Genomic DNA, 22,489 nt, shown 5'->3' on the forward strand with positions numbered 1-22,489 from the left:
TATTTAATAACTACCTAGTTAAAATAAGTACAAATTTACCTGTAAAATAAACACTAACCTAAGTTACAATTACATCTAACACTACACTATAATTAAATTAATTCCCTAAACTAACTACAATTAATTACAATTAAATTAAATAAGCTAAATTACGAAAAAAAAACACTAAATTACAGAAAATAAAATAGAAATTACAAATTTTTAAAATAATTACACCTAATCTAATCCCCCTAATAAAATAAAAAAGCCCCCCAAAATAAAAAATCCCTACCCTATACTAAATTACAAATAGCCCTTAAAAGGGCTTTTTGCGGGTCATTGCCCCAAAGTATTCAGCTCTTTTACCTGTAAAAAAAAATACAATACCCCCCAACATTAAAACCCACCACCCACACACCCAACCCTACTCTAAAACCCACCCAATCCCCCCTTAATAAAACCTAACACTACCCCCTTGAAGATCACGTATCTTGAGCTGTCTTCACCCAACTGGGCACAAGTGGACCTCCAGACCGGCAGGAGTCTTCATCCGATCCTGCCAGAAGAGGACATCCAGACTGGCAGAAGTCTTCATCCAGGAGGCATCTTCTATCTTCTTCCATCCGGAGCGGAGCGGGTCCATCTTGAAGACATCTGACACAGAGCATCCTCTTCCATCCAACGGCGACTGAAGAATGAAGGTTCCTTTAAGTGATGTCATCCAAGATGGCGTCCCTTGAATTACGATTGGCTGATAAAATCCTATCAGCCAATCGGAATTAAGGTAGGAAAAATCCTATTGGCTGATACAATCAGCCAATAGAATTGAGCTTGCATTCTATTGGCTGATTGGAACAGGATTGAGCTTGCATTCTATTGGCTATTCCACCTGGATGAAGTCTTCTGCCGGTCTGGATGTCCTCTTCTGGCCGGATCGGATGAAGACTTCTGCCTGTCTGGAGGTCCACTTGTGCCCGGTTGGGTGAAGACGGCTCAAGGTAGGGTGATCTTCAAGGGGGTAATGTTACAGGTAAAAGAGCTGATTACTTTGGGGCAATGCCCCGCAAAAAGCCCTTTTAAGGGCTATTTGTAATTTAGTATAGGTTAGGGAATTTTTTTTTTGTTTTTTTTTTTATTTTATTAGGGGGATTAGATTAGGTGTACCGTGTAATTAGTTTAAAAATTTGTAATTTTTTTTTTTTTTAATTTAGTGTTTTTTTCCCCCCGTAATTGGGTTGGGTGAAGACGGCTCAAGGTAGGGTGATCTTCAAGGGGGTAGTTTTACAGGTAAAAGAGCTGATTACTTTGGGGCAATGCCCCGCAAAAAGCCCTTTTAAGGGCTATTTGTAATTTAGTATAGGTTAGGGAATTTTTTTTTTATTTTTTTTTTAATTTTATTAGGGGGATTAGGTTAAGTGTAATTAGTTTAAAAATTTGTATTTTTTTTTTTTTTAATTTAGTGTTTTTTCCCCCCGTAATTTAGTTTATTTAATTTAATTGTAATTAATTGTAGTTAGTTTATGGAATTAATTTAATTATAGTGTAGTGTTAGATGTAATTGTAACTTAGGTTAGTGTTTATTTTAATAAACACTAACCTAATATATTATAATAATTTACTATTAATAACTATTAATAATAATATTAATTTACTATTTAATAACTATTGTACCTAGTTAAAATAAATACAAAGTTGCCTGTAAAATAAAAATAAACCCTAAGATAGATACAATGTAACTATTAGTTATATTGTAGCTAGTTTAGGGTTTATTTTACAGGTAAGTATTTAGTTTTAAATAGGAATAATTTAATTAATTGTAGTAATTTTATTTATATTTTTTTAAATTATATTTAAGTTAGGGGGTGTTAGTGTTAGATTTAGATTTAGGGGTTAATACCTTTAATATAGTAGCGGCGACATTGGGGGCGGCAGATTAGGAGTTAATAAATGAAGGTAGGTGTCGGCGATGTTAGGGACGGTAGATTAGGGGTTAATAAAATTTAACTAGTGTTTGCGAGGCGGGAGTGCGGCGGTTTAGGGGTTTATATATTTATTAAAGTGGCGGTGATGTCCGGTCGGCAGATTAGGGGTTAAACAATTTAGTTAAGTGTTTGCGATGTGGGGGGGGGGGCTCGGTTTAGGGGTTAATAGGATGTTTATGGGTGTTAGTGTACTTTTAGCACTTTAGTTAAGAGTTTTATGTTACAGCGTTAGCCCATAAAACTCTTAACTACTGACTTTTAAATCCGGTAGGAGTCCAGCAATCATAATACCGGCGTTGGGCAAATCCCATTATAAAGATAGGATACGCAATTGACGTAAGGGGATTTGCGGTATGCTAAAATCGCGGAAAAAAAGTGAGTGGTACATCTGTACCTGTCAGACTCGTAATACCAGTGGGCGTTAAAAAGCAGCGTTGGGACGCCTCAACGCTGCTTTTTAAGGCTAACGCAAGACTCGTAATCTAGGCGATAGTTTATTAAAACTATGAAATTTCAAATGTATTGAATATACATCTCTATAAATATATATATATGTCAAAGAAGAGAGAGAACAGCACTCCTGAGATAGAACAAAAGCTAGAATAACTTCCATGCCTGTTCATTTCAATTACAACTCAGGGTGCGCGTTCTTTTAGCACACGTTGATGCCCTTCAACAGAGAAAAAATATCCTGTAGCATATGAGTCTGATCCCGCCCAAAGACAGTCCAGCGCCAAAATACCAGGCAATTCTCCTCTGAACAAGAGAAACAACAACCCCAGACGATCATTTTGGCCTTTGTGGGCCTCATCAGTGAGGTGCAGTTGCATCTCTCTAGGGGCATGTGTGCAAGGAGTCCACGTCTGGTTTCCCCCATTACCCATAGGGAGACCTAAGAGTAATTTGCATAAATGTCAAAGAAGAGAGAACAAAAGCTAGAATAACTTCCATGCCTGTTCATTTCAATTACAACTCAGGGTGCGCGTTCTTTTAGCACACGTTGATGCCCTTCCACAGAGAAAAAATATCCTGTAGCATATCAGTCTGATCCCGCCCAAAGACAGTCCAGCGCCAAAATGCCAGACAATTCTCCTATGAACAAGAGAAACAACAACCCCAGACGATCGTTTCGGCCTTTGTGGGCCTCATCAGTGAGGTGCTGTTGCATCTCTCTAGGGGCATGTGTGCAAGGAGTTCACGTCTGGTTTCCCCCATTACCCATAGGGAGACCTAAGAGTAATTTGCATAAATGTCAAAGAAGAGAGAGAACAGCACTCCTGAGATAGAACAAAAGCTAGAATAACTTCCATGCCTGTTCATTTTTAATAGGTAGTTTATGGGTGTTAGTGTACTTTTAGCACTTTAGTTAAGAGTTTTATGTTACGGCGTTAGCCCATAAAACTCTTAACTACTGACTTTTAAATGCGGTAGGAGTCCAGTAATCATAATACCGGCGTTGGGCAAATCCCATTATAAAGATAGGATACGCAATTGACGTAAGGGGATTTGCGGTATGCTAAAATCGCGGAAAAAAAGTGAGCGGTACACCTGTACCTGTCAGACTCGTAATACCAGTGGGCGTTAAAAAGCAGCGTTGGGACCCCTCAACGCTGCTTTTTAAGGCTAACGCAAGACTCGTAATCTAGGTGATAGTTTATTAAAACTATGAAATTTCAAATGTATTGAATATACATCTCTCTCTCTCTCTATATATATATAGTTGAAATACAGTTTTGCAAAGCTAAATTTCAGTTTCTTGCTGCCCCCGGTGTCCGATATGAGGTATTGCGGCCAAAGATATTCAATTAGGGAGAATTGAATTACAAAGTGGCATTTCCCAGTAGCAAATGAGAAGCTCAGACTCAAAGAGCGTACCCAAAATTTCACTGGATGATTAGAAAAAGAGGTGAGTTTTATCACAGATGAAAACTCTTGCACAGGAAGTAATTGAGGTCAATGCTGGTTGATGTGCTTACCTTGTCTTACTGGCAGAATTGCTGCCTGGGAAATATACAGTCTTTGTGAGACACATTTTTTTATGGGAAACTCTTTATACCGAAAGAGCAAATAAAATTGGGCCTAAGATTCACTTCCAGATATGTGCATACTCTCTTATATGACAGTGAAAAGAATTCTGATTGAAGACTGAACTCTCAAATATTGGTCATCTGGTAATGTATTAAGCGATTTAATGTTTTTATATTTTTAGTATTTTAAACAAAGATATTTTTTATTGCTGTACTTTAATTGAAGCTGGTATTTAAAGAGGTACTTTATAGTTGCAACGCTAGAATTAAATAGACCAGTGTACTTCATATATTAAATATATTAGTGCTAAGTAACTTTATTATTAGGAACAGGGGTTTTGCAGTCCATACTTATAAATTAATTTTCTTATTTACTGTGAAATCTCTTAAGAATCGCACATAAATTGGCTATTGTGTTCATAATATCTAAATCTCTCTGGTTGATTATTTGAAGTGATATAAGGCTTTTTTTTGGCTAGTTGTTGAATAATAATCTCCAGCAAATTCCATTAGACATTGAATTTGAGCTAAGATTTACTTATTATAACATTAGGATATATTTCGTTCAAGTGTTGTTAAATCATTAATCCATATTTTGGCATTGGGTTGTAATAAATTGTTCTAGTATAATTCATGTGTGATATTTAATAAGTGATTTATTTGGAGTTAAGGATTATTTATAGAAATATTTCGTCCATTCATGGGATAATAGACAATATTTATTGAATAGTAATTAATCTAAATATCTCTATAGCCTGCTTAATATTTTAAAGTTGTGTTGATCAATTGATAGATATAACTGGTCATAGGTGATATTCAGTTACTACATAAATATAATCAATGTGTTTATAGAGATTAAAGGGACAGTCTAAACCTTAGTCATCTTAAAGTCTTACCTTAGATTAAGCTGCAAATAGCCTCCTGCAACCTTTCTATATTATGCAGCAGGAACAGTAAAAAAGTTATGTTAAAATGAATAGTGTTTCTGGCCAGTTTGAAATGGCTGTCAAGCTCCGCCCACTGATGACATCATGATCTGGGCTGCATCTAGGCACTCTTCTGAATAGCATTGACAGTCTGTTGAATTGAACTAGTGAGCCTTTTGTGATTGGATGCTATATGCAGCCCAGATCATGATCAGTGGGCTGAACTTGGCAGCCATTTCAAACTGGCCAGAAACACTTAATTTTAAAATAACTTTTTTACTGTCCTGCTGCATGATATAGAAAGGGGTTCAGGAGGATTTTTGCAGTTTTATCTAAGGTAAGACTTTAAGATGACTAAGGTGTAGACTGTCCCTTTAACTGGTTAGAATTAGGAATTAATTTAATTTGAGATGAAATATTAATGTTTATAATAATTTTATTGTCAAAATTTCTAGACATCTCAATGTAATTCTGGAATACACTACAGAGATTATATAACGTTTCTTTGGAGTGTATTGACAAATTCCACTATATTAAATTGAGATATTGCTGACAATAATTTAATGATCGATTATCAATATTCATAATTCCATTAATCAAAAATACTGTTACGTAAATATATATAACACATTGAAGGTTACTGCTGAGATAGAAATAAATAATATTGTAACCTAGGATAAATAACAGCATGTGTGGGGAACACATAAAATCAATAAACTCTGGGAATTTTTCTATTTTGAAATTACATCATTTATCAAATCTAAACTAAATGACGGGACAGCTAAGGGATTGATCAACGGTGATGTTTGTTACATTAATGATTAATAAAGTAAGTTTCAAACATGCCCCATAATTTAAAACATTATTTATACAGGGGTATTCAGATTAAAACCTTGTCAAACAAGTTGTACGTGTTAATTGCCTTATAGTATTTATAGCCAAGCTTAATAAGTGTAATCATAGTTTCTTCTTTACAGGAGGTCCAATACGGATGGATCAGCTTCATTGTTAATGATATCTGATAGTTAATTAGTATAGTGTTTCATAAATGCAATACAGAGTTTATTGCACTGACGGCTATTTCTCTTGGTGAGTACATTTTTTGTTATTTCAGATCATCTCCTCAGTCAGAAACTGAAGATTTGCATGAATTGTTTCTAAAAGTAGCATCTGAATATCACATCTAACTTTTGCACAAAATGAAAAAAAAAATGATGGAATTGTTTAACTTGATATTATGGGAGAACTTAGGTATAGGACGGACTTCAACCCATTTTGTCTGAAAAAGATCAAACTAGACCCCTTTATTTTGCATTTTTAGTTTAGTTGACCCAAGGGTGACCACTCATTTTCATTAGGGGTAGATTTTGTATCTTACCTTCTGTTATAGCCTAAGAAGTTTATAAAGCGATATTCCTTGTTGAGGTTAATAGAATATCACAGTCCTTACTTGAGTGATTTGTGTAGATAAAATATGTGATTTGAATTTAAAGGGACATGAAATCCAAATTTTTCTTCCATGATTCAGATAAAGCTTATGATTTTAAAAATCTTTCCAATTTACTGTTCTATTATCTATTTTTTTGTTTTCTTGGTATCCATTGTTGAAAAGGATAGTTAGGTAGGTACATGAGCTGTTGATTGGTGGCTGCTTCATGTTATTGGCTCACCCAGTGCATTAACTAGCTCCCAGTAGTGCATTGCTGCTTTTTCAACAAAGCATATCAAGAGAATGAAGTAAATTAGATAATAGAAGTACATTGGAATGTTGTTTAAAATTGTATTCTCTATCTGAATCATGAAAGAACAATTTTGGGTTCCATGTCTCTTTAAGGAAAGCCTGGATACTTTGCACCATCTCTGATAAATACATGTGACTGACAGGTCTCTGAGCAGGTGCTGTGATGGTGCCTTCATTACAAGGATTTTACTAATACAAGTGTATTGCAAAAAAATAAATAAAAAAAATGCTTCTGTATAACACTGAAATGCAGTCATGTGTTTCCCAATTGTATGTTTCCCTTGTATCTCTGCTATAAATAACAACCCCTGGCTCTTGTAACACAACATTGTGCTTTAGAATATGACAGCCTCACTGGGGTTTAAGCCCAAATAAATATTCTATATATTTTCAAAATAATAATTTTAAATATCTTAGTTTATCAAGGTTGAGGGAAAAAGTAAACATATTGTAATTCTGTTTTGTTGCTATAGAATAACAAATCAGCATACATTTCAACAAATTAAAGGGACATAATACTCATATGCTCATCACCTGAGCATCTCTATGTAAAAAAGAATTATATTTTACCTCACATTCTCCTCAGCTCAGCAGAGTAAGTTCTGTTTAAAAAGTTATAATTCAGATTATTATAACCTTGGTGACTAAATAATCTTGATTTTATTAAAGACAGGAGGCGAATATTTTGCATTATTCTTTACTGACACCAAAAACAACAGCAAAGAAACTGAAAGGAAGAAAAAATAATGACACAGCAACAGCGTATAACCAATCAGGATCAGGACCGTCTTTAACACAGGGCAAAAGGGACAGCTGCCCTGGGCCCAGTCTCTGTTGAGGGGCCCAAGAGTCCTAAAAAAAAAAAAAAAAAATTTTTTTTTTTTTTTTTTTTTTTTTTTATTGTTCATACCAGACTGCTGATGTGACATGGGGAACACACACATTCAGTCCTAATACTGTCACAGTCAAAAGTACTCTGCTTATATATAACTGTGCCAGACCGTGCCGGTGTCATGTGACATGCCAAGCTAGTGCCATGTGCTGTTTTAGATGTGCACTGTGCAGCACCGAATGCAAAGCCCTAACTCGGCATCCAGCCATTTCCCACTGCATCAGAAAAGGTCCTACTGGGGTTACCACTGTTACCAGGTAACTGCTCTGGTGGTGGGGATTGTTTCTGGGTAGGGCTGACTGTGGGCGCATGCAGCAGAAAGCTGGAGCGGCAGGCACATGAGGATTTGAGCATCTGTGCAGCTGCATACACTGCTCTCTTCAGTCTTGAGGCTGTGTGACTCATCTCACACTGTATCCATGCAGCCTTGGACAGACAGCATCCAGTCTACTGGTCCCCTTAGCCCTGCTCTTTCTGCTGTGGCCCTAAGATCAACTAACTGAAGTTTGTTAGGGGAATAGTGCTTTGTAGAAAGGTGTCAGTGGGAAGAATAAGTGAGTGCACACACGCCCCTCCCCATGCAGCATTGTCTAGTTCAGGGTGAGAGGGAACTTGTTCCTAGCAAAGAAGCGACATGTGCTGCTGTGGCTGATGTATAGTGTCATGCTGATACTTCACACATTAATGTAAGGTTTATTTTTATAGTTTTTATTTTCTCTCTGTCTCAGATTTTACAGCTTCCCATAGTAGTTCTGCTGTTCCAGTCAGTAAACTTATATTTGTCTGCACCTCCATGCTTCCTCCTTTACCTTGCTTTGCTCCTGTTGGCTGCCCTAAATCTCTTTAACCAGCTAACCTCACACCAGAATCACATTCAAAAGAATATTAAATGAATCCACAGTGGAGGAATTTATATATTTATTTACTTATTAGTACTGCTTAGGTCCAGTTTCACATATTGCATTTTTTTTTTTAAATGATTAGCCCAGCAGTGGATGATCCACCGCTGAGCTAATAATAAAAAAAAAATTGATTTAGTTGTTTTTTGGGATGTTGGGGTGGAGAGCAAAATTGCATGGGGTGGGGGGGGGGGGCCCAAGAAATTTTTTGCCCAGGGTCCAATCAATATTAAAGACGGCCCTGATCAGGATACAGCATAACAATAAAGAATCCTGAACAATCTAAGTCCTTCCTCTTTTCTTTGGTGAAGAACTAGCAGATTATAGAAGAACGAACATCAACAACATCCTGGGAAGTAAGGAATTCGAAGCTTTGAAGAAGGTCCTAGTGAAGCCTTGAGAGAATCCAGGAAGAAAACCATCCACCGAATTACACTGGAAAGAAAAAATAAAATGATAATAATAATTGTTCTCTTAGACACATATTCGCCTCCTGTCTTTAATAAAATCAAGATTATTTAGTCACCAAGGTTATAATAATCTGAATTTTATGTCAAGACAGGAGGCTTCATATTTTGCAATTTTAACGCAATAAAAGTAAAGACTCAGAAGCGTGAAGAATGGGTTTAAAATAGAAACGAGAAAAGGTGGTTGAAGAAGACCAATCTGCAGCTTTAAGGATATCTTGAAGGCTACTACCCGATAAGAGAGCTCTGGATGCAGCTGCACCCCGAACAGAATGAGCTCCAAAAGAAAGGTCAATGCCTGCGGAGGACATGAGCCAACGGACCCATCTGGCCAAAGTGGGAGAAGAGACAGGACGAAAGGGTGGAACAAAAGAAATTAGCAATTGACCTCCGGAGGAAGGGCGGGAGGAAGTCGTCCTAGAAAGATAAGATTTCAAACAGAGAGCCACACAGAGTTGAGGGTCGTCAGGGAAATAAGGGTAAAAAATGGAAGATGACATGGATTTTGTGCGTTTAGAGATGAAAAAGGTAACGCCCTCAGGGGAAAAGGAAATGCCTTCAATATCCAACGCATGGATGTCCGAAATTCTGCGGAAGGAAACTAAGCAGAGCAGCATCGCCAACTTGGCCGACAACTGTTTAAGAGAAAGTTCTATATTGGGAGGCCAATCCCTAAGAAAGGCTAGCATGATGGAGACATCCCAAAGGTGAGTGTATCGAGCAGAAGGGGGAACTTTCAACCGAATAGCTTTTAAAATCCTGCAAACCAAGGGGTGTCTACCAACCGGATTGCCATCAACTGGAAAATGGCCCGCTGAAATTGCGGAGCGGACGACATTAATGGAGCGATAAGCTTTCCCTTGGGAAAAAAGTTCTGAAAGAAAATTTGCAATAAGAACTACAGGGGCTGAAAAGGGATCAACCTGCCTGCGAGAACACCAACAAGCCCATGACGTCCAGGCTGAAGCGTAACATTTCCTGGTGCCAGGGGCCCAAGATTCTCGAAGGAGGAGCTGAGCGTCTCTTGAAAGGCCTTCTGAAGACCAAGATCCTCTGAAATCTGCCAAGCTAGCAGGGGAAGGCGGTTCTGGAGAACCAGGGGATGTGGTTCCCCTTGTAGGTCTGAAAGAATGTCTAATTGATTGGGCAGAAGGAGAGGGGAGACTACCATCTCCAGAAGAAGAGGGAACCAGGGTTGCATTGGCCAGAAGGGGGTAACTATTGTCAGGGAGCATTTGAGTCTCCTGACCGACCAAAGGGTTCTCGTGATGAGCGAGAAGGGGGGAAAAGCATAAGCTCCGCATTGAGGCCATTTCTGTAGAAAAGCATCCGAAGCTTCGCTCCCCGGATCCGGAAGCCAGCTGAAGTAGCGGGGCAATTGATGGTTGATCCTGGAAGCAAAAAGGTCCACTGAAAAGGGACAGAGAATACTCTGAATTTGCAGAAAAATGGGGCGAAGAAGTCGCCAATCGCTGGAGTCTCTCCAAAAACGAGAAAACCAGTCCGCGACAATATTGGAGACTCCAGGAATATATTGAGCCCGGAGGGAAATGTTGCGGGAGGCACAGAATCTGAACAATTCTGAGGTAAGGTCTGATAGCATCTTGGATTTCGTCCCTCTTAAACGATTGATGTATTGGACCACAGATATGTTGTCCATACGAAGGAGGATGCAACAATTCGTAAACTGTTTGGAGAACGAGCGGATGGCAAAAGATCCTGCCAAGAGCTCTAGACAATTGATGTGAAGCGACTGTTCCAGAGGGGACCAAGATCCCCCCGTCGCCGAGGTCTCGAAAGACGCCCCCCAACCCAGCAGACTGGCATCTGAGGAAAGCACAAAGTCTGGCGAGGATCCGAAGATAGTCTTGCCATTCCAGGATTCCATGTGACGGAGCCACCAGGACATTTCTGCACGGACCTCCTCGTTCAAACAAATCATCTGGTGATATGAACGACATTCTCTGAAAGATTGAATCTTCAGCCTCTGCATTGCTCGGTAATGTAGGGGGGCAGGAAAAATTGCCTGAATGGAGGAGGCGAGGAGCCCGATAATTCTGGAAAGTTGACGGATAGATATCATGGGGGACGCTAGTACCTCTTGAATTTCTAATTTGAACTTGTCGATCTTCTCTTGGGGAAGGAGGAGCAGACCTGAGGTGGAGTCTATGAGAAAACCCAGAAACTCTACCTTCTGAGAGGGAGTTAGAGCTGACTTTTCCGAGTTGATCACAAATCCCAGCCCTTGAAGAAGGGAGGAGGTTGTGTTTAAGTGAGAAAGGAGGGAAGATTGATCTTCTGCCATAAGGAGAATGTCGTCCAGATAAATGATAAGGCGAATGCCTTTGCCTCTGAGGATTGCCACGACGGGTTTTAGAAGCTTGGTGAAACACCAAGGAGCTGAACTGAGGCCGAAAGGAAGGCAAGTAAACTGCCATATCTTTTCGTCCCAGCGGAACCTGAGGAATTTCCGATGGTCTGGGAAAACAGGTACCGTAAAGTAGGCATCTGTCAAATCTAGGCGGACGAACCAGTCCCCGAGACGTAGAAGGTCCCTGAGCATGTGGATACCCTCCATTTTCAAATGGCGGTATACCACGAAGAAATTCAAGTCCCGAAGATTGATGACCGGACGAAAACCACCTGTCTTTTTCTTCACTAGAAAAAGGTTGCTTAGAAAACCGACTTGTTGGTTCAAAACCTCCTCTATAGCACCTTTCAGACGGAGAGATTGAACTTCTGAACCAATAAGGTCTATATTTGATTTTGAGAGGTTCAGGGGCTTTGGGGACCACTCTGGAAAGGAGGGCATATGAATTCGAGCTTGAAGCCTCTCACTGTTTGAGCAATCCAAGGATCCTGAGATATTAAATCCCACGAATGGGAAAAAAGGGACAGTCTGCCTGCAAAGGGAGACATGGGGAAAGAAGTCAGGTGTAAAGGAGGAGTACTCACTCTGGGTATTGGAGGGGCCTGGAGGTAAGGTTGGCCTAGGAAGGGCTGGTCTGGTCCTGGCAGCTCGAGATCTTGGTGGGAAGAGAGCCCTCTGAGGGTAGGCGGGGTACTGCTGGAAAGCGACTGCTTGGCATTGCTGGACCATGAATTGCTGACGGCCGGGCAGACGACCCCTGAATCTGCCGGCCCTGCCAAAAACCCGGTTGGAAGGGTTGAAAACTTTCCTAAGGGAGGCTTGAATTTTGTCAATAGATGTAAAGGTGGAGACGTAATGCCTCATGATATCTAAAAAGGGTTCCCCAAAGAGAAGACCCTTGGCAGAAGAGCCTGCTTCCTCGACAGCGAGAACAACAAATCTGGGATTAATTCGCAACAATGCAGACCTTCTGCGTTCAGTAGAAATGGCTACGTTGGCGTTGCCAAGGAAGCAAAAAGCTCGAAAGGCCCATTCTCGAATGGCGAAAGGATCTAAGGGAGAGCCAGACAGAAGGGCTTCATCCGCAAGATGCAAAATCTGGGCCAAAGGAACCGAAGTGTCAAGGAGTTTATCCTGAACCCCTCTAAGAGCTTTGTCTAAGCCTTTTCTTGGGTCCCTACCTTTTCTAGTTAGAAAGGTAGCGAGTTTAGCGTCAAATTCAGGAGTTACAGATTCCCTACAAGGGAGGGAAGGTCTACGACATTCTGCACGTAACTTATTACGATCTTCACGATTGAGAGGCTTCCTGAGCGATCTCTGCAAAAAGCGAGAGAGATGAGGAGCCAATGCCCAGTCAGATGACCTGGGGTGTTTAATGTGTTTGGGACTGAAAATGGGATTCCCAGCCGGGTCAACCATTTCGTCCTCTAGTTCAATATGGGAAGGTCGAGAACGAGGAGCCCTTGCCTGAGGAGCTGGAACTGGATCAAGCTCTAGGTCAGACAGAGGATCCTCTTCCCAATCCAGCCCAGGAAAAGATTCCATATAGTCCTCCATGTCAAAATTCTCAGAGTCAGAGTTCTGAATCCCCCTTCGTGTACCCAAGGGAGAAAGGGTTCATTTACCCCGTTTAACCTCTGGGGAGGAGGTTCTGGCACCCCTATGTGAAACGCCCGGGGGAGGGGCTTTAGGTCTCGGAGCTTTGCCTGTATGTGGGGCAGAGCGAGAATGAGTCCTCCAATGACGCTTGCGTATTATTGGAGAGTCTGAATCAGAGGAAGAAGATTCCTCAAAATGAAGAGGCATAGGTTGTTCTAAAAAATTTTCAGGAGGGGAAATATTATGTTTTAGGGCAGACGCTATGGCCGAATTAATATAGGCAAAAATTTCCTCTTTATATTGGGAGGAAGAAGAGGTGGGGTCAATGACAGGGTCGGCAGACTCCATTTTGTAATTAATGCACTGAGTTCAGATCTAAATAGAAAAGTAAAATTTAAAATTAAAAATCATTTTATTAAAAATAAAAAATAAGAAATAAATAAAAAAAATTTTTTTTATATTAATAGGCAGGATTTGAACCCTCAACCTATAAACTGTCAGTCTACAGTGTTAGTCCTCAAGGCTAAACAAAAGTTTAATAAAAGGAGACACTTAAAATAAATATCTTTCTTTTTTTTTTATAAAGAAAGTTACTGACAGATTATAAATATTTTATTAACCTGAAGCTAAGTGTATTTAAGGAGGTTAGTTGGAATCGAACTCCCAACCTATTGCATGAGACGCAGAAAGGCTAAGCATAGAGCCATTAGAGCAGCAGCAACCAAGGACTGCATTTACATACTAATAAACCTTCAAAGTAAAAATGGCGGGAAAAACGGCAAACTGATCCCTTAAAACTTTGAAATATATAGGGATATGTATAACTTTATTTTTGGATTAGGTGCACTTTATAAACCATATTTTATATGTTTAGCAATGACTTGTAAAAAAAAAAATTCCCCACACTCCCGAACCGGAGCCGACACAGTCCGCGGCTCACACACCCGACCAGTTCAGCTTAATAGCCCCCGATCAGGTGCGTGTCCGCGTGACCCCGTAGCGGCACCGGCCTCAGACGCGAGTGAGGTTACAAACGGAGCAGTCCATCAGCAAGGCGGCTGCTCCGACGACAGAGCCAAAGCTAGATTCACCAGCTTCAGGGATATCCCTGCAACAGATTGCCCAAAATGCTTAAGAAAAAAGAACGGAGCAGCCACACTGAAGTGGCTGATCCGTGAACAGTTCTAACTAGCCAGACTAAGAACGGAGCAGCCACCCAGAAGTGGCTGATCCGTAGAGGGGCAAAAATTACAACAAACAGTTAGGAACAAAAGAAAAGTAATTTCTAGTTAGGATAACACACACAATTTAAAATGTGCTTGAAAAGAATTCAAATAAAAAAGGCAATGTAGAATACCTGTATCTAGATTAGTTAGTTAACGTTATAACAATTAAATGGAAAACAATTCTAAATATGTATGTATAGAATATTATGCAAATTCAAGAAAGAAATAATACGTGACCTGCTTGTCTTTGGTGCAGCAAAGAAAAGAGAGGGACTTAGATTGTTCAGGACTCTTTATTGTTATGATGTATCCTGATTGGTTATACGCTGTTGCTGTGTCATTATTTTTTCTTCCTTTCAGTTTCTTTGCTGTTGTTTTTGGTGTCAGTAAAGAATAATGCAAAATATGAAGCCTCCTGTCTTGACATAAAATTCAGCTGCAGCTCAGCTGCAGGTAAAAATAAATAAATGAAGAAATGAACAGCAGCCAATCAGCATCAGCAGTGCTGATGTCATGAACTCGTTTACTGTGATCTCATGAGATTTGACTTTAACTCTCAAGAGATTTCATGGCAAACTTCCTTAAACTTTATAGGGAAATAAGATGAGAGTGCACTAGGCTCAATCCCTTAGCTGTCCCAGGACAGACATACTGATTTGCTGCTTAGAAGTCCTTTACAATGGGATGTGGCTACTGAGGAACTTTTGAGGTAAAATATCTTTCTTTTTTACTAAGAGATGTTTAGGTGATATTTTCTAGTCAACTTTTTACAGCTATGCTGCATCACTTTCAAGTGTTTCAACATTTGGGTATCATGGCCCTTTAACATCCTTTTTGCTGGTATTATTTTTTCACTTCTCTAACTCCATCCACCATTTGCCTTATTTTAAGGAGCCAATCTGGGCTTTAGTCCACAGACAACAAGGCTAGTTACTGTCATAAAGTTAGTGTAAAGTACATTGTTTTTCAGCTGTTATCTGATAAAGCCAATCAGGGACAGATATGTAGTTGAGTAGTCAGCGGGGTGCATTTCAGCTTCTAAGGTTTAGAAATTGATCAGTTTTCAGAGATAAATTTATATGAAAAGGGGGAAAATAAATAATAAAAGTATATTGAAAACTTGTTTTATCCCACATAGCTCAACCTTTTTATATACAAATATCAAGGTTTTTACTGTACCTTTAATAAAAAGGCTTGTGAATCTCTTACAGGGACAGTCTACTCAAAATTAAACTTTCATGATTCAGATAGGGCATGCAATTTTAAACAACTTTCCAATTTACTTTTATCATGACATTTTCTTTGTTCTTTTGGTGTTCTTTGAAGGCTGCCTCTTACCTCAGGGCATTTTTACAGTTTTTCACAGCTAGAGGGTATTAGTTCATGTTTGTCAAATACATGGAGTTACCTAGGAGTCAGGTCAGCACTAATTGGCTAAAATGCAAGTCTGTTAAAATAACTACAATAAGGGGGCAGTCTGCAGAGGCTTATATACAAAGTAATCACAGAGCTAAAAAGTATATTAATATAACTGTGTTGGTTGTGCAAAACTAGGGAATGGATAATAAAGAGATTATCTATCTTTTTAAACAATAACAATTCTGGATTAGACTGTCGCTTTAAAGAGATAATATTGTCAATTTGCTGTACTTTTGATAACAATACAGTTTGCCTAATATCAAATGACATTTTATGCTCTGTATTCTCCAGTTCTTTTCAGTCACTATTGTATTTAACATGTCAGTACTTGTGTTCTCTCTGTATTTCCAGTTAAAAGTCAGCACATTCACATTAAGTAAATATATGTTCCTGCAATGACCCACCTATGGGGCTGATCTATTTCTTATGTACTAACCACAACTATTTATATTGCGCAATCACAATGCAGAAACATTTCTTAATAAGATAGAGTGTAAAATAACAGTGTATTTATTTTTCTATTGTGCTTTTTATTAGTAGAATCTTTATAGGTTTGCAAGTTCAGGATACATAAAAGTAAGATGCTTTTTGCAAATGTTTTGATGGTGTTTATTACTTTTTTTATCTAGAGTACAAGTGGAAAACAGAGATGTAATGCCAGTAAACAAGGTTTCCCCGGTTTCTCAGGTATGAAAAAAATTAGTATAAATGTAACATTTGCACATTTTCTCATATGTACTGCAAATTAAATTTTTTTATTTTTATTTATTAAATTATGTATTGTCATATAGTAATTAATTAGCTGTAATATAAAATGTTTTGTAGACACCTGTTTTTAATACACCATTGAACCCTGTAATTGGGGAGTGTGTATTTTTTTTTCTCTTTTATATAAATATGTATCTAAGATAAGTTTTTAGTTGACTAAGAATAGTTTTATTTTTTATCATCACATGTGTAATAGGAATATGACAGAATTTCAGTATCCACGGGATGGAGTTCAGGAAGGTCTCTGTATGAGTATCGTGATAAAGGTAACTGAGCAATGTTTATAATTTAATTTTTCTTTCATGTAATTAGTAGAGTCCATGAGCTAGTGACGTATGGGATATACATTCCTACCAGGAGGGGCAAAGTTTCCCAAACCTCAAAATGCCTATAAATACACCCCTCACCACACCCACAATTCAGTTTTACAAACTTTGCCTCCCGTGGAGGTGGTGAAGTAAGTTTGTGCTAGATTCTTCGTTGATATGCGCTTCGCAGCAGGCTGGAGCCCGGTTTTCCTCTCAGAGTGCAGTGAATGTCAGAGGGATGTTAAGAGAGTATTGCCTATTTGAATACCATGGTCTCCTTCTACGGGATCTATTTCATAGGTTCTCTGTTATCGGTCGTAGAGATTTCTTCTCCTACCTCCCTTTTCAGATCGACGATATACTCTTATATATACCATTACCTCTACTGATTCTCGTTTCAGTACTGGTTTGGCTATCTACTATATGTAGATGAGTGTCTTGGGGTAAGTAAGTCTTATTTTATTATGACACTCTTAAGCTATGGTTGGGCACTTTATTTATAAAGTTCTAAATATATGTGTTTAAACTTATATTTGCCATGATTCAGGGTAATCAGTATTCCTTATTTCAGAGAGTCATTATTTGGGATAATGCATATGAATGATTATTTTTTCTTACCTTAAAAGTTTTTCAATTGACTTTTTTCCCTGTGGGCTGTTAGGCTCGCGGGGGCTGAAAATGCTTCAATTTATTGCGTCATTTTTGGCGCTCACTTTTTTGGTGCAAAAATTTTTGTAATTTCCGGCGCCCTAATTGACGCCGGAAGTTGTTCGTGGTTGCGTAATTTTTTTGACGTTTTTTGTGTTCAGACGTTTTTTTTGCGCCAAAAATGTGGGCATTATTCTTTTCGGCGTCACCGGATGTGGCGTCATACTTAGCGCCAAAAAATATAGGCGTTGTACTTAGTGCCAATAATGTGGGCGTCATTTTTGGCGCCAAAAAATGTGGGCGTCATTCTTGTCTCCACCTTTTTGTCACATTATTTCAGTCTCATTTTTCATTGCTTCTGGTTGCTAGAGGCTTGTCATTTTTTCCCATTCCTGAAACTGTCATTTAAGGAATTTGATAATTTTGCTTTATATGTTGTTTTTTCTATTACATATTGCAAGATGTCTCAACTTGACCCTGGATCAGAATCTACTTCTGGAAAGACGCTGCCTGATGCTGTTCTACTAAAGTTAAGTGCATTTGTTGTAAACTTGTGGTAACTGTTCCTCCGGCTGTAGTTTGTGATGAATATCATGATAAACTTGCTAATGCAGATAGTATTTCCATTAGTAATAATCCATTACCTGTTGTTGTTCCCTCAACATCTAATGCTCAGGATGTTCCTGTTAATGTAAAAGAATTTGTTTCTAAATCTATTAGGAAAGCTCTGTCTGTTATTCCTCCTTCCAGTAAACGTAAAAGGTCTTTTAAAACTTCTCATATTTCAGATGAATTTTTAAGTGACCGTCATCATTCTGACTTGTCTGTTTCTGATGAGGATTTATCTGGTTCAGAAGATTCTGTCTCAGATATTGACACTGATAAATCTTCATATTTATTTAAAATGGCGCATTAGATATGGAGGAGTCTAGTCCTCTTGATACTAAATCTACTAAGCGTTTAAATTCGGTTTTCAAACCTCATATAGTTATTCCAGAAGTTTTTCCTGTCCCTGATGCTATTTCTGAAGTAATTTATAGGGAATGGAATAATCTGGGTACTTCATTTACTCCTTCTCAAAGGTTTAAGAAATTGTACCCTGTGCCATCTGATAGATAAGAGTTTTGGGACAAAATACCTAAAGTTGATGGGGCTATCTCTACTCTTGCTAAACGTACTACTATTCCTACGGCGGATAGTACTTCCTTTAAGGATCCTTTAGATAGGAAGCTTGAATCCTTTCTAAGGAGAGCTTATTTATGTTCAGGTAATCTTCTTAGAACTACTATTTCTTTGGCTGATGTTGCTGCTGCTTCCACTTTCTGGTTGGAGGATTTAGCGCAACAAGTGTCAGATCATAATACTCATAGCATTGTTAAACTTCTTCAACATGCTAATAACTTTATTTGTGATGCCATCTTTGATATCATTAGAATTGATGTTAGGTATATGTCTTTAGCTATTTTAGCCAGAAGAGCTTTATGGCTTAAAACTTGGAATGCAGATATGACTTCTAAGTCAACTTTGCTTTCTCTTTCTTTCCAAGGTAATAAATTATTTGGTTCTCAGTTGGATTCTATTATTTCAACTGTTACTGGGGGGAAAGGAACTTTTTTGCCTCAGGACAAAAAATCTAAAGGTAAATACAGGGCTGCTAATCGTTTTCGTTCCTTTCGTCAGAATAAGGAACAGAAGCCTGACCCTTCCCCTAAAGGTATGGTTTCCGTTTGGAAACCTTCTCCAGTCTGGAATAAATCCAAGCCTTTTAGAAAGTCAAAGCCAGCTCCCAGCTCCCAAGTTACGATTTTTCAAAGATATTTGGATCAATTCGATTCACAGTCTTTGGATTCAGAACATTGTTTCACAAGGGTACAGAAAAGGTTTCAAGGTAAGGCCGCCTGCGAGAAGATTTTTTCTCTCTCGCATTCCAATAAACCCAGTGAAAGCTCAGGCGTTTCTGAAATGCGTTTCAGATCTAGAGTTGGCTGGGGTAATTGTGCCAGTTCCAGTTCTGGAACGGGGTCTGGGGTTTTACTCAAATCTATTCATTGTACCAAAGAAGGAGAATTCCTTCAGACCAGTTCTGGATCTAAAAATATTGAATCGTTATGTAAGGATACCAACATTCAAAATGGTAACTATAAGGACTATTCTGCCTTTTGTTCAGCAAGGGCATTATATGTCCACAATAGATTTACAGGATGCATATCTTCATATTCCAATTCATCCAGATCACTATCAGTTTCTGAGATTCTCTTTTCTAGACAAGCATTACCAGTTTGTGGCCCTTCCGTTTGGCCTAGCAACAGCTCCAAGGATCTTTTCAAAGGTTCTCGGTGCCCTTCTCTCTGTAATCAGAGAACAGGGTATTGCGGTATTTCCTTATTTGGACGATATCTTGGTACTTGCTCAGTCTTCACATTCTGCAGAATCTCATACGAATCAACTTGTGTCGTTTCTTCAAAGACATGGTTGGAGGATCAATTTACCAAAGAGTTCGTTGATTCCTCAGACAAAGGTAACCTTTTTGGGTTTTCAAATAGATTCACTATCCATGACCTTGTCTCTAACAGAAAAGAGACGTCTGAAATTGGTTTCAGCCTGTCGAAACCTTCAGTCTCAATCATTCCTTTCGGTAGCTTTGTGCATGGAAATTCTAGGTCTCATGACTGCTGCATCGGACGCGATCCCCTTTGCTCGTTTTCACATGCGACCTCTTCAGCTTTGTATGCTGAACCAGTGGGGCAGGGATTATACAAAGATATCACAATTAAGATTCTTAAATCCCAATGTACGACACTCTCTGACGTGCTGGATAGATCACCATCGTTTAGTCCAAGGGGCTTCTTTTGTTCGTCCAACCTGGACTGTGAGCTCAACAGATGCGAGTCTGTCAGGTTGGGGAGCTGTATGGGGATCTCTGACAGCGCAGGGGGTTTGGGAATCTCAGGAGGCGAGATTACCAATCAACATTTTGGAACTCGGTGCGATTTTCAGAGCTCTTCAGTTCTGGCCTCTTCTGAAGAGAGAATCGTTTATTTGTTTTCAGACAGACAATGTCACAACCGTGGCATATGTCAATCATCAAGGGGGGACTCACAGTCCTAAGGCTATGAAAGAAGTATCTCGGATACTTGTATGGGCGGAATCCATCTCCTGTCTAATCTCTGCGGTTCACATCCCAGGTGTAGACAATTGGGAAGCGGATTATCTCAGTCGCCAGACGTTACATCCGGGTGAATGGCCTCTTCACCCAGAGGTATTTCTTCAGATTGTTCAAATCTGGGGACTTCCAGAAATAGATCTGATGGCTTCTCATCTAAACAAGAAAGTTCCCAGGTATCTGTCCAGATCCAGGGATCCTCAGGCGGTGGAATTATCATCCTGCCTATATCTTTCCGCCTCTAGTTCTTCTTCCAAAAGTGATTTCCAAAATTCTAATGGAACGTTCGTTTGTACTGCTGGTGGCTCCAGCATGGCCTCACAGGTTTTGGTATGCGGATCTCATTCGGATGGCCAGTTGCCAACCTTGGACTCTTCCGTTAAGACCAGACCTTCTATCTCAAGGCCCTTTTTTCAATCAGGATCTCAAATCATTAAATTTGAAGGTATGGAAATTGAACGCTTGATTCTTAGTCATAGAGGTTTCTCTGACTCAGTAATTAATACTATATTGCAGGCTCGTAAATCTGTGTCTAGGAAGATTTATTATCGAGTCTGGAAGACTTACATTTCTTGGTGTTCTTCTCATAAATTCTCCTGGCATTCTTTTAGAATTCCTAGAAATTTACAGTTTCTTCAGGATGGTTTGGATAAAGGTTTGTCTGCAAGTTCTTTGAAAGGACAAATCTCTGCTCTTTCTGTTCTTTTTCACAGAAAGATTGCTAATCTTCCTGATATTCATTGTTTTGTACAGGCTTTGGTTCGTATCAAACCTGTCATTAAGTCAATCTCTCCTCCTTGGAGTCTTAATTTGGTTCTGAGGGCTTTACAAGCTCCTCCGTTTGAACCTATGCATTCTCTGGATAATAAATTACTTTCTTGGAAAGTTCTGTTCTTTTTGGCCATCTCTTCTGCTAGAAGAGTTTCTGAGTTATCTGCTCTTTCTTGTGAATCTCCTTTTCTGATTTTTCATCAGGATAAGGCGGTGTTGCGGACTTCATTTAAATTTTTACCTAAGGTTGTGAATTCTAACAACATTAGTAGAGAAATTGTTGTTCCTTCATTGTGTCCTAATCCTAAGAATTCTCTGGAGAGATCTTTACATTCTTTGGATGTAGTAAGAGCTTTAAAATATTATGTTGAAGCTACTAAAGATTTTAGAAAGACTTCTAGTCTATTTGTTATCTTTTCTGGTTCCAGGAAAGGTCATAAGGCCTCCGCCATTTCTTTGGCGTCTTGGTTAAAGTCTTTGATTCATCATGCTTATGTAGAGTCGAGTAAATCTCCGCCTCAAAGGATTACGGCTCATTCTACTAGGTCAGTTTCTACTTCCTGGGCGTTTAGGAATGAAGCTTCTGTTGATCAGATTTGCAAAGCAGCAACTTGGTCTTCTTTGCATACTTTTACTAAATTCTACCATTTTGATGTTTTCTCTTCTTCTGAAGCAGTCTTTGGTAGAAAAGTACTTCAGGCAGCTGTTCTCTTCTGCTTATAATTTCAGTTTTTTTTCATTATTAAGATTAAAACTTTTGTTTTGGGTTGTGGATTATTTTTCAGCGGAATTGGCTGTCTTTATTTTATCCCTTCCTCTCTAGTGACTCTTGCGTGGAAGTTCCACATCTTGGGTATTTATTATCCCATACGTCACTAGCTCATGGACTCTTGCTAATTACATGAAAGAAAACATAATTTATGTAAGAACTTACCTGATAAATTCATTTCTTTCATATTAGCAAGAGTCCATGAGGCCCACCCTTTTTTGTGGTGGTTATGATTTTTTTGTATAAAGCACAATTATTCCAATTCCTTATTTTGATGCTTTCGCTCCTTTCTTATCACCCCACATCTTGGCTATTCGTTAAACTGAATTGTGGGTGTGGTGAGGGGTGTATTTATAGGCATTTTGAGGTTTGGGAAACTTTGCCCCTCCTGGTAGGAATGTATATCCCATACGTCACTAGCTCATGGACCCTTGCTAATATGAAAGAAATTAATTTATCAGGTAAGTTCTTACATAAATTATGTTGTTTAAATGTAAAAAGATAAAGGAAATGTAGCCTAGCATAATCAATAAA

General features: G+C 38.9%; 1 protein-coding gene across 3 annotated transcripts in view; it reads left to right on the plus strand.

Moving 5' to 3' along the window:
• LOC128648634 (low-density lipoprotein receptor class A domain-containing protein 1) overlaps positions 1 to 22,489 on the plus strand; it is an 80,174-nt gene that overhangs the window by 23,929 nt on the left and 33,756 nt on the right. For 2 of the 3 annotated variants that reach the window (XM_053701429.1, XM_053701430.1), the window contains exons 2-3: positions 16,158 to 16,215; positions 16,493 to 16,562. In XM_053701429.1, the coding sequence (XP_053557404.1) occupies positions 16,183 to 16,215; positions 16,493 to 16,562 (103 nt within the window). In that variant the 5' untranslated portion in view covers positions 16,158 to 16,182. Of the gene's footprint in view, positions 1 to 5,885; positions 6,004 to 16,157; positions 16,216 to 16,492; positions 16,563 to 22,489 lie in introns of those variants that run through there. The other variant, XM_053701428.1, reaches the window with a different exon arrangement.

Source organism: Bombina bombina, chromosome 2 (assembly GCF_027579735.1).
Source record: "Bombina bombina isolate aBomBom1 chromosome 2, aBomBom1.pri, whole genome shotgun sequence".
Classification (NCBI taxonomy): domain Eukaryota; kingdom Metazoa; phylum Chordata; class Amphibia; order Anura; family Bombinatoridae; genus Bombina; species Bombina bombina.